The sequence below is a fragment of the Mesoplodon bidens genome, assembly GCF_964165515.1.
Source record: "Mesoplodon bidens genome assembly, chromosome: 11".
NCBI classification, from domain to species: domain Eukaryota; kingdom Metazoa; phylum Chordata; class Mammalia; order Artiodactyla; family Ziphiidae; genus Mesoplodon; species Mesoplodon bidens.
In genome coordinates, this window is record NC_138167.1 from 99,539,937 (window position 1) to 99,556,005 (window position 16,069).

Sequence of the window (16,069 nt, forward strand, 5' to 3'; positions counted from 1 at the left end):
GTGAATTAAGGATTTTTCTCCAACTCTGCCTTTGTCTCCTAAAGAAAGATAAAAGAACCTTAGTGGGCCAACTAAGAAGCAAAATTTTTGTTTTAAAACCACTGTGATAACAAAGAAAGTGATATATTTTAAAGTCATCAAACTTTAAAAATTATGTTTAACACACATCATTAAGTAATATATTTGGTACAGTGCAGAGTATAGATTAGGCAAGACCTAATAGTGTTTCCACAAAGCATAATCAGCTCCCTGTTCAGGTGGTAGTAATTGATTGAACTTTATACAATTGAATTTTATACAATGAATTCTGTGACCATATATCAAATTGTGATTTCTTTGCTAACATTTTTGGTAAATAATTATTAAATTTATTGTTGCTTATTTTTGTAGAAATATTATGGCTCTTCGAAATCATTTAATTTCAAGCACACCTGCCACGGATTATTTTCTGCAACAAAAAGACTACTTCATCATTTTTCTCCTGATTTTGCTTCAAGTCATAATAAACTTCATGTTTAAGTAGAAGTTCTTTACCATTGAATCAATGAACTGGAATGATCATGTTTGGCCTGGGACCAATGTGGAAGTTGCTTTGGTCTTTATTAAAACATCACAATATTTCTAAAACAGAAAACCTTAGAAATATATGTAGAACTGTTGACTTTTCCTACCTTCTATCCTTAACCCTGAAATAAGAGCTATTCTATTTGGTTATTAAAGTGAACTATGTGTTAAGTGCCAGAACATTTCTAGCTTTTGTGAGAGTGTGTCTACATGTGAGTATAATAAATCCACATGTATACACAATTGTGTCTTATGTATACCTTACAGTAGTCTTTGTAGTCTGTGGTATGTTCATGTTATGAAATATATAGCATTAATGTCATTCATAACAAAAATGCTATCAATCTTATAAATATATGTGTAGCAATCTATTTTCTTCATAAAACCGGCACAAAACTTCTGTCAGTAAGGAATTACAGAATGGGAAATGATGGGATAATAGACATAAATAGTTCAATGCACTGTACTGTTAAATCATTTCTAAAGCATTCAACTCAATTGTCTTCTTAGAAACAGCAAAAAAAAAAAAATTGTGGTCAAAATTGATTTGAGAGACAAGGTGGCAAACTGCTTTATCAAAAGTTTACACAAGATTTTTTTTAACCCCTAGAATTTAATATTTATAGATACAGGTATAAATATATGTATGTGTATATCAACAAAAAAAACCCTGGTACTCGGATCTACTGATTATATATTTCCTATCATACCTGTATAACACCCCCTTAAGCACTTGCTGAAAAAAGTGTGGTCAAACTTGATTGCAGTCCTTCTTTCTTTTTTTTTTTAAAAAACTCAGTTGGTCCAATAACATAGGCCAAATTTTAGAGATGGAATTATAGGGCGTATGAAATGCTGATAGTCATTTTTCATTATGAAAAACATATTTTAGCTTTCATTTAGATTCTAGTGTGTTCAGTGAAACAGTTGTATAGAAAAAATATATATAACCAACATTTCACTTCAAAAGCCAAAAAGAGAAGGACGATGAGGAAAGACACTTCGTGTGGTGGTGTTTATGTGTATGTTAAAAGTGGTTTCTTCAAAATGTGCAATAAGTTGAGCATCTAAGAAGAGCATCAAGTTTAATTCAAGTTTAATTCTCTGTTATCCTCCTCTGTTCTCAGTAACTGCAGTCTGTGGCAAAACCACAATTCCTCAAGATTCCTTTTGTTCAGGCTCAGGCAAACATTTTTCCTAAATATTTTTTTCAGTTTAATGTTTTTCCTTTATGTGTCTTAGAATTCTGAAAGTAGATTTTGAAACGAAAATGAAGGTCAGGGAGAATAATTGCTCTGGCTACACTTGCCTTCGACTAAGAAGAGACTGTGAGACACTACTAAAAATATAATCAAATGTTTATGCCATGTAAGTATAAAATCAAGGAATGATTGCTAAATTAAGAAAATTGAAAATGATTAAAAGGGCCTGCTTTTTTCCACCCAACCAATATAGCTATCTTAAACGTCCTTAGATTTTATGAAGAGCTATTTCCCATGTATTTTTGGCAAAACAATGTATTCCATATGTATGTGTGAAAACATTTTTTAAATAGATTATACATAAATAACATATACCTACACCCAGTATAAGTATAGGTATAATATGACTACACTAGAATAGGTGGGTTTTTGTTTGTATTTCATACTTGTTGATATAATTTTTATACTCACTTTCTGTTACCAATGTTATGCTCTACTGCCTATTCATTGATATATATTTTGTAAATACTGTACGACTTGATCCTTTATTATGGTTTAAATTAGTATTAATTTATATAAGTTGATTGGCTGATCACAAAATAATTTCATTATTAAACCCTGAAAACTTATATTTTTTGTTGGCAACTCCCCTTTGGGACTTTAGTCTTATCCACTTGTATGTTACTTTCATTTGGTCTAAACAGTGTTTTATTTGTATGGTTATCTTCTAAGACTGGAGAGGTAGTTATTTACTTTTGTATATTTTCTTGTTAGGGCAAATGTGTTATGGGCTCTTATTACTCAAGGAGTCAAAAACTATTTCATGAGAAAGAGCAGGGCTACTCATGACTGTTTCTTATACACTAAAAGCATATATCTAATCTAATAGTCTTCTTATGCTTTTATTTGTGTGAGTTCCTTTCTGTGAATTGAACACAAAACTCAGGAATTGGTGGCTTAGTTTTAGATCAGTGCTTATACTAGGCTTAGTATGTGAATACTTTAAAACACATAATTAACTTTGTATTTAGCCGTATATGTAGTGGACTTTGAATGTTCTCCACCTGAGATTAATCTTCCTTCACAATGGATTCATAAAAATTGTGATTTACAGTTCCCAGTTGTCTGAGAGCCTCATGGTGGTTTTTAGGATTTAAGACCTATGACCAGTTTTTTTTTCATTTGATCAAAAATTTTATTTTTTCACTTGAAAATTTAAATGAGTAATAATTATTGATGTGTGCATTTCTGTTTTAGTTGTTAAATATACTATGCCTTCAGTTATCTACCATTTAGTGAGACGTAGCTGGCCCGGGAAAAGATGATAAATAGGGCATGTGAAATAAGTTTCAGCAATAGATATTTTACTTATATTTCATGTCAGTACCTTTTTGTATTACTTATACAGTGTAATCTTTGTTACCATTCCATTGAAACAATTGGCCTTGTAAAATAAAACCCTCATTCAGTATTCACGCTTTTGTGCCTTTAAGAAAATACTTTTTGTCATTTTTGTGTTACAGAACTATAATATGATTCAAAGTGTTTGTAGTCTTAATTATCACAAAAGGGTCATTTCTCTGTCACTTTATTTCCTTTTATATAGCTATAGCATATTTAAACAGTAATGCTGTACTTTTATAAGGGTTTGTCTATTCACCTCTCTCAAATATATCCTTCACTTTCAGACATCGTTGAAGTAGACTTGTCAGATTATTCTGCGTATTGTAGACAGTGCCTTTTTGATGGAATTCACACTGTTTTAGGGTGTCAACTCGTGCCATATACACACAAAATTATGTGGAGAAGGCAGTTTTAACTTTCTGAAGAATATCTTAGTCAAATATTTAGGAAAAATGTATAAAATTCCATTTTTTCCAGTGTTTAGCATTTCTAGTGAGCAATGAATATATTTGGGGTTTTTTTTTGTTTGACATACATTGATAATGAGCCATACATGATGCTGCAGATTATTTTGAATTATGTTAAATGTATAGAAATAAAATATTAAAATTAGCATTTATACCAAATTTTCCAAATTGAACCATAGCGGGGTCAGGGGGGAACCCCACACAAATCACTAAGTTTACATTTCAACCTCTATCTTATTTGACTACATGGAAAAAGAGATTCTTGGGCTTCCCTGGTGGCGCAGTGGTTAAGAATCTGCCTGCCAATGCAGGGGACACGGGTTCAAGCCCTGGTCCCGGAAGATCCCACATGCCACAGAGCAACTAAGCCCATGCGCCTAGAGCCCATGCTCTGCAACAAGAGAAGCCACCGCAACGAAGAGTAGCCCCCACTTGCTGCAACTAGAGGAAGCCTGCGCACAGCAACAAAGACCCAACGCAGCCAAAAATAAATAAAAATAAATTTATGAAAAAAGAAGATTCCTTAAAATGTATATAACCTGCCACTATTATGTAATTTTCTTTCATTCTGTTTACCTGTAGTGTGAATTTAGTATATTTAATTTGCTTTTTGTTACTCTTAACATACTGTTTGTTTCGTTAGAGTTTTTAATTGAAGATGGACTGTTAAAATTGTATAGGACCAGTGTCTCCTTAATATGATTAACATATTTAGAAGAACCACAAGAAACCCATGACAAAATGAATGTGAATATACTTTCTAAAATATTTAGAAAATTTTATCTTTCTGCATTTATTATGTAAAATTATTTTAGTATTACAATATTGAAATTTATTTAAAGAAAAAATACCATGAAACATTTGAACTGATGAGCCACAGAACTTCAGTTGAAAATTTTCACTTTTTAGCATGCTAACTATTCATTTAAGTTAAATATCCTATTTAATGGCCATTTATAAATTCAAATACTACCACTGGTCAGTTTTGTAAAATAGAATAAAAGGATGTTATCTGCAGTGTAAGAACAGCACACTGTCAAATTCTTTTCCTTAAGGTGCATAGTAAATGTACAGATAGTCATAGGCAACTGTTTTGTAACGTATTACATTTCTAATCTGTTATTCCTAACCTATTATAAACATTTGCAGAGACAAAATAATTGAATTTTTCTAATCTGTAAAATGATGCTAACTTTGACAAGTAGGCATTCTAAATAAAATTTTTAAAAAGAGCAAACTGATCAAACGACTGAGTATAACATGGCGACTAGATTATTTCGTCTTAATTCTTTAATTAAAAATTTTGTTGGGGGGGTAGTTGTGAAGGATGGTGAAGGGCTTGGAAGGGATTTAACAGCTAGAATCCTTAATGTATGCTTTACGTGGTGCTTCATATTCATTCTTCTTGAATACTCATAATAACCTTCAGATGAGTGGAAGTTACATTTTATAGATGAAGATTCTGAGGCTCAGAGAAGTTAAATGATTCTAAAAGCTACATAGTAAGAGTGACAGTGAGCCCAAGTTTGAATCCATGTCTGACTTCAATGTCCATTATCTTTCCACTGTACACTTAAATAGAACTCTGACTTTACTTCTAAATGTTTGTAATAGTCCACTGCTCGAATCAAGTAACCCCTTTGTGATGGGTAAAAACGAAAGAACCTTGGGAATTCCCTGCTGTCCAGTGGTTAGGACTTGGTGCTTTCACTGCTGGGGCCCGGGTTCAATCCCTGGTTGGGGAACTAAGATCCCACAAGCCGCGTGGTGCTACCTAAAAAAAGAAAAACTTGCCATTACAGAAGCATATATACAAAACCCACATGAAAAAGTTTTTCCCTCCGCAAATGACCTATTAGTCCATACTGAGTCAAAATCACATATGTTCCAAGAAATCATTCCTCTTTAGTTTTCCTCTTTTCCTCCATCATCCTCCCCTCCCATATTTGCACCCCTCAGGATCCAGTTCCTTCTGGTTAATAGTGAGTTGGTTCTGCCTTACTGGGGGGAAGGGGAGGGCTGACAGGCTTCCTCTGTCCTATGCATAGGAATAAGGGGTAGGGAAAACAGGCCCTCACCGTTCAACCTCAGTGAAACATCTACAAGGTAAATAATTTTACTAATGTTGACCACACTCTAATAGGTGTCCTGTATTGTGTTATGATAATCAACTCTTGCACCTTACAAAATACCCCTTTCTTGTGGAGATAGTGGGCCCCTACAGTGGTGACACGTCACAGTAATTTGTTGAGTATGTTGTACTTGTTGAGTGCTTAGTACCTACGAGGCACCATGCAAAAACAAACTGCCTTGTAAACATTCTCACCCTCCTTAAAACCTTGATTTTATTTTATTTTTTTTACGTATCTATTATCACCATTTTTTTTTAAGATGAGAAAAGCGGAGACAAAAGAATGTCACAGATAAGTACATGGCACAGCAAACCCAGGTCTAAATATTAAGCCTATGCTCTTAACCATTTCATCCTTAAGAGAGAGGGTATGTGTGTGTCAGTATACGAAACAGTATGTTGTTTCTGCTTAATAGTATGTTTTTTTCTGCCGTCGGATTGTGTCCAATAATCTTGGGTCACTGTGTTTTTAAAGCATCCTATTGATTACCAATGTGGCTAAGTGTTCACATCTATCACCTCTGCTAAAGAAAAATTAAACTGTGGTGGGTTTCATAGTGATACCTAAGCCCAGGAAATGTGGCAAAGCCCCCAGCAGAAAGCACGAAGCCTGCAGCTCATGACCGTGGCCAGGGCCTCCTCATCTGTCCTGCAACCCGAAAGAGAACCACTGATGCAGAGTGTGGCCAGGATATGCACGAGTCCAAGGCAGAGGTTTTTGTTACGAAACAGTGAACTTTTTTTTTTTTAATTAGTTTCTGCTTTATAACAAAGTGAATCAGTCATACATATACATCTGTTCCCACATCCCTTCCCTCATGCATCTCCCTCCCTCCCACCCTCCCCATCCCACCCCTCCAGGCGGTCACAAAGCACCGAGCTGATCTCCCTGTGCTCTGCGGCTGCTTCCCACTATCTATCTACCTTACGTTTGGTAGTGTCCATGCCTCTCTTTCGCTTTGTCACAGCTTACCCTTCCCCCTCCCCATATCCTCAAGTCCATTCTCAAGTAGGTCTGCGTCTTCATTCCCGTTTTGCCCCTAGGTTCTTCATGACATTTTTTTTTTAAATTCCGTATATATGTGTTAGCATACGGTATTTGTCTTTCTCTTTCTGACTAACTTCACTCTGTATGACAGACTCTAGGTCTATCCACCTCATTACAAATAGCTCAGTTTCGTTTCTTTTTATGGCTGAGTAATATTCCATTGTATATATGTGCCACATCTTCTTTATCCATTCATCCGACGAGGGACACTTAGGTTGTTTCCAGCTCCGGGCTATTGTGAATAGAGCTGCAATGAACATTTTGGTACATGTCTCTTTTTGAATTATGGTTTTCTCAGGGTATATGCCCAGTAGTGGGATTGCTGGGTCATATGGTAGTTCTATTTGTAGTTTTTTAAGGAACCTCCATACTGTTCTCCTTAGTGGCTATACCAATTCACATTCCCACCAGCAGTGCAAGAGTGTTCCCTTTTTTCCACACCCTCTCCAGCATTTATTGTTTCTAGATTTTTTGAGGATGGCCACTCTGACTGGTGTGAGATGATACCTCATTGTAGTTTTGATTTGCATTTCTCTAATGATTAATGATGTTGAGCATTCTTTCATGTGTTTGTTGGCAGTCTGTATATCTTCTTTGGAGAAATGCCTATTTAAGTCTTCTGCCCATTTTTGGATTGGGTGAAACAGTGAACTTTTGAGGGCGGTCGGGAACGAACCGAGCTCTAGCCGCGGTGCCCAGTCCCTCCGCTCTCGTGCCGAGTTCCTGGGAGACGGAGGGATCTGGTGGCAGCTGAAGCCTCCAAGAGAGAGGAATGAATTCACCTAGGAGGGGGAGAAGGGCTTGCGGTTTCCTGTCCGGGGACAGCTCCCGAGAAGCCCCGACCTCTTTCCCATCTTCGCGGGCTCTGGACCGCTAGCTCCTACTGGCAGAACAGCGCGGCTCTCCCGCTGAGCGGGCGGGAAGGCAGACCCTCACCCAACCAGGAAACCGAGCGGCACCGGCTTCCGGCCTTCTCCCCGCCTCTTCCGCTTCCGCCTGCGCCTCGCTCCTGGTCGTCCTGGGCTTCCACAGGCGGCGACCCGAAGCCGTCGGAGGCTGAAGGGCTATGGCTGCTGCGGGATCTGTGAGGGCGGCGTTGCAGGTGGCGGAAGTGCTAGAAACCGTCGTGAGCTGCTGCTTGGGGCCCGAAGGACGGCAAGTTCTGTGTACCAAGCCCACTGGCGAGGTGCTGCTCAGCCGGGATGGCGGCCGCCTCCTGAAGGCGCTACACTTAGAGCATCCCATAGCCAGGTACTTGCGTGTCACGCTCCAGACCGTTAGAGCATCCTATAACCAGGTACTCAGGTCCCGCACTCCAGCCCTCAGGCCATCTCTCTGAATCTTGTCCCTGAGGTTATGCTCCTGGAAGAACTGACCTTGGACGAGACAAGTGTACGCTGAGTTAGAGCGCGCTGCCCGCTGCCCGCGGGAACATTCCCAGACATCGAATCATTAACAACTGCCGAGAGCATGTCTTACTCCTTTCCTTCCTGCTCGACCCAACCCCTAGAATCTTGAAGTAGAACAAAGTAATTTAAAAAAGGAAAAAACTAAAACTAAGGATATCACAGAGACAGTATTCTCGTTTTATGCCTGTAGCTGTAAAAACATGGTTTCAGCTTGATTTAGGCAGCCCTCTGAGAATCTGAGTTGCTTTATTTCTTTCTTGTACAGGATGATGGTGGCATGTGTTTCCAGTCATCTAAGAAAAACAGGAGATGGTGCTAAAACATTTATTATCTATCTTTGCCATTTACTCAGAGAACTTCATGCAATCACAGACAAGGAAAAGGATTCTTTCTTTTCTGAAAATATTGAAACCCATGGAAGGCACTGGAAAAAGTGTTGTCAGTGGAAGTTTATTTCCCAAGCTCTTCTAACATTTCAGACACAAATATTAGACTACGTTATGGACCATTACTTAAGTAGACACTTTCTGTCCATCTTTTCTTCATCCACCAAAGAGAGACCATTGTGTAGGAGCTCTTTAGAGATGCTCTTAGGAGCATACTTTTGTGGAAGAGTGGGAAGAAATAATCACAACTTTGTATCACAGTTGATGTGTGACTACTTTTTCAAGTGTACAGCTTGTGAAAGTGGGTTTGAAGAAGTACTTGAGTTAGTGGATGACTGTTTTGTCGAGTTGAAAGTTGGTGTCACCGGCCTTCCTGTTTCCGATTCCAGGATCATAGCTGGGCTTGTGCTTCCCAGAGACTTTTCTGTATACTGTCCAGCAGACGGTGACATAAGAATAGTGATAGTAATAGAAACCATTCAGCCTCTTTTTTCAACTTCTGGATCAGAGTTTATTCTAAATTCAGAAGCACAGTTTCGGACATCTCAATTTTGGATTACAGAAAGGACAAAAGCAATAATGAAATATTTACAGAAGCAGAATGTAAAATTGCTCCTATCTACTGTGAAACAACCAGACTTAGTAATTTATTGTGCAGGACTGAATGGCATATCCGTGGTGGAGTGTTTATCATCTGAAGAACTTTCTCTTATCCAGAGAGTCACTGGTCTCGCTCCCTTTGTACTACCACAGGCCTCTTCTCAGTATGAACTCTCTAACACTGCTATGGTGAAGTTTTGTAAGCCCTTTATTCTTAGATCCAAAAGGTATGTTCATCTTGGCTTGATTAGCACATGTTCGTTTACACCACACTGTGTAGTTCTTTGTGGTCCAGTGCAGGGTCTTGTTGAACAACATGAGGATGCTTTACATGGGGCATTTAAAATGCTTCGGCAATTATTTAAAGACCTTGATCTAAATTATGTGACACAAGCCAGTGACCAAAATTGTACTTCAAGTCCTCTTATTTATAAGAATAGTAGAGAAAGTAATGACTTACCAGAAATTGTTAATGGCTCAATACAAAGGCCATCTCAGGACACAGTTGTAAAGAACAAAGATGAACTGGCAAAAACTCAAACATATTTAAAAGCATATTCAAATTTGGTAGTTCCAAGTGTAGAATTAGAAACAAATATATTGTGTTCAACACCAACAGTGACACTAACAGATACATACCAGACAGATGCAACACTGAGATGTTTCTCTCCAGACAAAGCCAGGATAATGGACGACCATGAACCATTTATTGAGAGTAATTCTGCTAACTCAACAGAAAATACTCGAAGAGAAATTTCTTATGAACATTTACAGGTCACAAAAAATGCTAGAAAGGGGAGCATATTACCAGTGAGATATAAGTCACTAGAGATGTGTACTTCCCAGAGTTACTGTTTCTCGTCTGTACCAGCTGGTTGTGTTTTGCCAGTGGGCGGTAAGTTTGAGATCTTGTTGCATTACTATCTTCTCGGCTATGCCAAAAAATGCCGGCAATCAGAAGAAACCATGGTTAGTATGTTAATAGCTAATGCAGTTTTAGGCGTTCCCAAAATCTTGTGTAAGTCTAAGAAAGGAAATTACAGCTTTCCACAAATATATACAAGAGCTCTCCATGCACTGCAAACCAATCAACCCATGATAATCAACCAGACAGGTTTGGAATCAGTTGCTGGTAAATACCAGTTACTAACTTCAGTTCTTCAGTGTTTGACAAACATTTTAACCATTGACTTGGTAATCAATATTAAGAGACAACCTCAGGAAATTTATGATCAAGATTCAGAAGAGGAACTATAAAATTGGACGCTTTTTATTAACCAAAGTTTTAATCCAGCTCAAGCCATAAAGCAAGGCAGGCATGTGACCAGATTTTCAAGTTAATTCAGTTTAGTTAGGAAAACAGCATAACTTAAAAAGTCTTTAGAAGTACACAAGGCCAGCACACATTCAGACACAAATATTAGAGACTACATTATGGCACAATTCTGAGGAGGAATCCTGGATGGGTGAAGCCAAGATCTGAGTAAGTGTATCTTTTTTCCCCCTCAGTATCCCTGTGTCTCTGCTGTGTGTTAGTCTGTGCGTTTGGGAGAAGGTATTTCCTTATAGCTCCTTTTTACTTTTCTGTATCTTTTTTCACTCTTCATCCCTTCTCCCTTGCCTTTCTGTACCTAGTTAATAGAGTAATTTAATCTCAGATTTGGATGTGGTCTTCAAATGCCATCCTACTTTAATTGTTTATAATATAAAACATTATTTGCTTTATTTAAAATGATTTATTTTCCCTACTCATAATTTCTATAGCAGTGAGTAAAAGGCTCATTTTCTTTTTCTCAGTGTGTGAGTAAAATTGGTTTTTACTTTTTTGTGGCCCCTTGTTTAGAGCTTGGATAGATTTTTTTCCCCATTCGTACACCAATGAGTATGTCACCATAAATATGGCTTTGTGCATTGTAAACTTATTTTCATTTCTTTAGTTGAAAGTTAATTCCAGAAAGGATATGAAATTCATACTATCATTTTCTCCTGTCCTCTAAGAGCTTGCAAAACTAATTCATGTATTTGCTGAGTTTTCTTGTATTTGGTGCGTAGCCAGAGTTCAGTAGTAATGCAAGAGGGAGGGGATATGGGGATATACATATGCATATGGCTGATTCACTTTGTTATACAGCAAAAACTAACACAACACTGTAAAGCAGTTATACTCCACTAAAGATGTTAAAAATAATAATAATAATAATATGAGAATTACAGTTGGCTCTCCAATCCTTGGGTTCTCCATCTGTGGATTCAACCAACTGTGGATTGAATATATTCAGGAAAAAAAATTACAGAAAGTTCCAAAAAGCAAAACTTTAATTTGCCAGGTGCACTGGCAACTATTTATATAGCATTTACATTGTATTAGGTATTATAAGTAACCTAGAGATGATTTAAAGTACGCAAGACAGTGTGCACAGGTTACATGCAAACACTGTGCCATTTTATATAAGGGACTTGAGCACCCACAGATTTTGGTATCCTCGGGAGCGGGGGAATGTTCTGGAACCAGTCCCCCTTGGATCCCGAGAGACGACTGTATTTATTTCTAATATGAATTTTTTAACGTTTATATTTTATCTTAAAGGTTTATAAATGCAAATAATACTGTGCACCTAGCTGTGAATAAGGACAGTGTCTTCTACTTCTAGTAGTTCTCTGTAACACCCCAGGCAGTGCTGTGTTCATACCAAGTATTCGGAAGTGCTTGTTGAGTAAAACTGTTATCTTTAATCTGATCTAATTATGTGTTTCCAGTTTACTAATTCAGCAGATTCTTATTGAGTGCCTACTATGTGCCAGATGCTGAATATACCATGGTAAACAAATAGATATGGTTCCTACCTTCATGCACCTTTCCTCAAAGGTTAATGGGTAGTAGATAGTGACAACACTTGGATCAAGATTAAATTTAGGAAAGCTGATTAAAATTTCATTACAGTTAAACTTGAAAAAGCGATGACTAATAATGTATTTAAGAACTGTAGTATTCCATCATGCAGATCTCATGATCTTTTATATTAAATATAATTTCATTTTTGTAAGGTTTATGCCATATGTGATAACATTATTTCACTTCTGTGACTATGGAGAGAATGTATTAGCTCTATTTCTTATACAGATTTCATAGATATATAAACGTACTGTAAAATTGTTGTATAATTTTTTCCAGTCACTTTTTTAAATTGCCTGTCAGGTCACTTGATAGCTTTGCTTTATTTTGTTGTTGTTGTTTTAAATACTTCATCATTGAAGGCATTCAGAGACTTTTCCATGTATGCCTGTGCCTTGCATGTGGTAGACATTTTATAACTGTAAATAATCACTAGCCCAGGAGCCACTTTGTAATCTGGGAGTGGGTCTTTTTGTGTTTGGCACCTCATCTAATATCTGGCACACGGTAGTAGCCAATAAATGTCTGTTGAGAAACTCTGGTCCTCATGAATGAGGTCCTAATTATTTCTATCAAACTTTCATGGAAAAGGATCTGTTTGAGGGGGAAAGAAGCAAAAAATGTAGAACAAATCTGCACAAAGCAATCATTTTTCTTTTAATTAAAAAAATCCTCAAAAATGGTGATAAAGCTTTCATGGGTCATCCTTGTCGTTTACAGAATAACACTAGGGAGTTTATATTACTGGGTTAGATAAAAGAGCACTTCAAAAATGTAATTATCTTATACTTAAACCCACTTACACAAAGGATTTGAGGTGACCTGCGACAAAAAATAGATGAAATTAAAGTAAAATCTAAATAAAAATTAAAGAATCAAGAGCAAAGAAAATGTAAGAATGATTAAAAGTCAAGACCATGTTCCTGTTTTTATCCTGCATAATGAATAACCTGAAAATTTACTTGATTGGAATCACTGTATTATTACCTCTCATGGTTCTGAGAGTTGCCTGGATTTAGCTGAACAGCCTTCCCTGTATTCTGTTGAGTAAGGCAGTCATGCAGGTCAGCTGAAGTTCAAGGGGAGGGAACACAGGCCCCACCACTCAATGGAAAGTGTCAATGACACATTATAAGAAGAGCATGTGGGATGAGATATATTGAGGCAGCTATCTTTGGAAAACAATCTGCAACACCATGGGAGAGAAAAGAGGACAACTTCTCAGCTGAGGTTTTTATTATTGTTTTCTGAAGTTACATGTCAGTCCACCTCCCACAAACACATTTTCCCCAATAACTTTTATGAACTCCTTATTTTTTTCTCACTGGGCCAGCACAAGCCATTTTTATTCCCAAAACAATAGGCATTGAATAGTTGAATATCTCTGAACTGCTTTAGCCAGGGAGCTGTTTAACCATGTTACACTGGAAATGTTAGGGTATGCATGTTTTAGACTAAAAGGGACAGGGAAGAGGAATGCAATTTGAGCCTGAACTTTTTTTTTTTAATAAATTTACTTATTTATTTATTTATTTTTGGCTGCATTGGGTCTTTGTTGCTGTGCGCGGGCTTTCTCTAGTTGCGGTGAGCAGGGGCTACTCTTCGTTGCGGTGCGTGAGCTTCTCATTGCGGTGGCTTCTCGTTGCGGAGCATGGGCTCTAGGCGCGCGGGCTTCAGTAGTTGTGACACACAGAATCAGTAGTTGTGGCTCGCAGGCTCTAGAGTGCAGGCTCAGTAGTTGTGGCGCACGGGCTTAGTTGCTCTGCCCGTGGGATGCATGTGGGATCTTCCCGGACCAGGGCTCGAACCCGTGTCTCCTGCATTGGCAGGCGATTCTTAACCACTGTACCATCAGGGAAGTGCCGAGCCTGAACTTTTATCAGAAATTACTCATCTCCTCCCAAAAGGAATAGAATATGTTTTTCTTATCATCACAGCACAGCAGAGAAAACAAAAACTACAGTTGGAAGGGGATATATATATATATATCCCCATATATATATATATAGTTGGAAAAAGTATATATATATATATACTTTGCAGTTCTGTAAACAGCAAGAGATTGGTAACAACCTAAACTCTAGATGGATCCACAAACTAAATGGGATAGGGGCAGTGACTCGGGGGGGAGCATGCATAGGAAGAGGTGAAAAGGTGATTTCTCAGTGTATACCTTATGGCATTTTGATTTTTGAACCAGTTGAATACTACCTATTCAAATGAGATAGAATTTTAAAAAATAGATTTAGAGCAAACACATAGACTGCACCCCAAATAGTAGTAAAGTAATAAGGATCCTGGCCTAAGGAAACACAAGATCAGAATGGAAGAAAAATGATGTGAGATAGACAGTGATGGATCCGTGCTTTTACAGTGGAAGAAAGGATACAGTCAAAAGAGGGAATATTCTCTTAACTATAATTGGCTAGGGGTTTTCTCAACAATTCTGGCAACATTCTCCCTTAGCAGGCTACTGTGAGCCAAGGAAGTGCCAGCAAGCAGTGTGGCATTCATTTCCTCATGGAATTTTCAGTCCTGGGTCTGGCTTCCTCTTATGCAGACTCACCATCAGATCTTGTCAGCACGTTGAGAATGGCTCCGTCTCAGGGTCTGAGTCAAACCAAACTTGTGAGCGTGATCAACTTATTTACAATAAGAACTGTTCCAGGAACTAGAATATTCCAAGTCCATCTGACCAGTCTTTCCTTTATGTATGGACCTGTGTTATTACTTCCTGTGGGAAGTAATAATCAGGTGGTTGCTCAGTAAGCATGGAATCAGAACAAGAGAAATCAAATTAACCCCTCCCAGCCAGTTATGCTGCAGTTCCCCGGTGCTCGGTCCTGGCCTTCTACACGTACACTTGCTTCCTGTGGGATTCTGTCCAGGTCTATAACGGTTCCACTACATGCTGATGATTCCAGATTTTGTATTTCCAGCCAACCTCTTCTCTCAACTCCCAGCTCGTTTATCCAGCTGCCAACCCAGTCTCCATGTGGATGCTTACCCTTAACGTGTCCACAACGGGATCCCTACTTCCCATCCCCTAAGCCTGGCCTTTCCCCCGCTGTCCCATCTTAGTTAATGGTATCACCAGTCTCCCACTCATTCAAAACCAAAACCTCAGAGACATCTTGCCTCCAGTCTTTCCTTCACATCCCACAGCCAATCGGCAAATCCCGCTGGCCCCACAAATAAAGTGGATTTCAAACCCACCCGTTGCTCGCAGTTGCCTTTCCAGCCCGAGTCACTTCATCTCTGACCTGCACCAGCCTCCTCATGGCCTTCTTCGCCTCTGTCACACCTTGGACTTTATCCTAGAGTGATTTCCCCCAGCTTCTTATTTCACATGTTTTAACTCCACAAAAAAAGTTGGGAAAAAAAGCACAACAAACGCCCACAAATCCTTCATCTAGACTCACCAATTACCATTTTACCCTTTGTGCATGCGTGCACATGCGCACACATGCACACACACACACACACACACTTTACTGAACCATTTGAAAGCAAGTTGTATCCCTAAATACCTCAGTAAGTATTTACCATGAACAAGGACTTCCCCTACATAATTGAATGATTCTTTTTAAAATGCAAATCCTGTCATGTCATTCCTCTGCTCAAAGTCTTCCGAAGGTTTTTCCTTCACACAGAATGAAATCCAAATTTATCATAGTCTACGGGGCTGTACATGATCTGTTCCCCTGCTTACCCCTGATACTCTCCCTCTAGCTTTCTCCCCACCAGTTACACTATCAGTCAGGACAAGTTATGCCATACTGAGGTAACAAATAACTCCAGATCTCAAGAGCCTTGACACAGTACGAATTGATTTCTTGCTCACATTCATGCCTATTAAAGGTCAGGCTTCTCGGGCTTCTGATCCCACACTGTTTTCTTCCTCACACCTAATTCAAGGCTGGTGGAGCAGTCACTGTCTTGAGTGTTACCAATCATCACACCAG

General features: G+C 38.3%; 2 protein-coding genes across 8 annotated transcripts in view; both read left to right on the forward strand.

Moving 5' to 3' along the window:
- OSBPL8 (oxysterol binding protein like 8) overlaps window positions 1–3,244 on the forward strand; it is a 163,496-nt gene extending 160,252 nt beyond the window's left edge. For all 5 annotated transcript variants that reach the window (XM_081249780.1, XM_081249781.1, XM_081249783.1 and 2 more), the window contains one exon: window positions 391–3,244. In XM_081249780.1, the coding sequence (XP_081105906.1) occupies window positions 391–523 (133 nt within the window). In that variant the 3' untranslated portion in view covers window positions 524–3,244. The remainder of the gene's footprint in view (window positions 1–390) is intronic.
- Window positions 3,245–7,485: 4,241 nt separating this feature from the next.
- BBS10 (Bardet-Biedl syndrome 10) overlaps window positions 7,486–16,069 on the forward strand; it is a 43,874-nt gene continuing 35,290 nt past the window's right edge. For 2 of the 3 annotated variants that reach the window (XM_081249935.1, XM_081249936.1), the window contains exons 1-2: window positions 7,486–8,067; window positions 8,491–9,438. In XM_081249935.1, the coding sequence (XP_081106061.1) occupies window positions 7,883–8,067; window positions 8,491–9,438 (1,133 nt within the window). In that variant the 5' untranslated portion in view covers window positions 7,486–7,882. Of the gene's footprint in view, window positions 8,068–8,490; window positions 13,821–16,069 lie in introns of those variants that run through there. The other variant, XM_081249934.1, reaches the window with a different exon arrangement.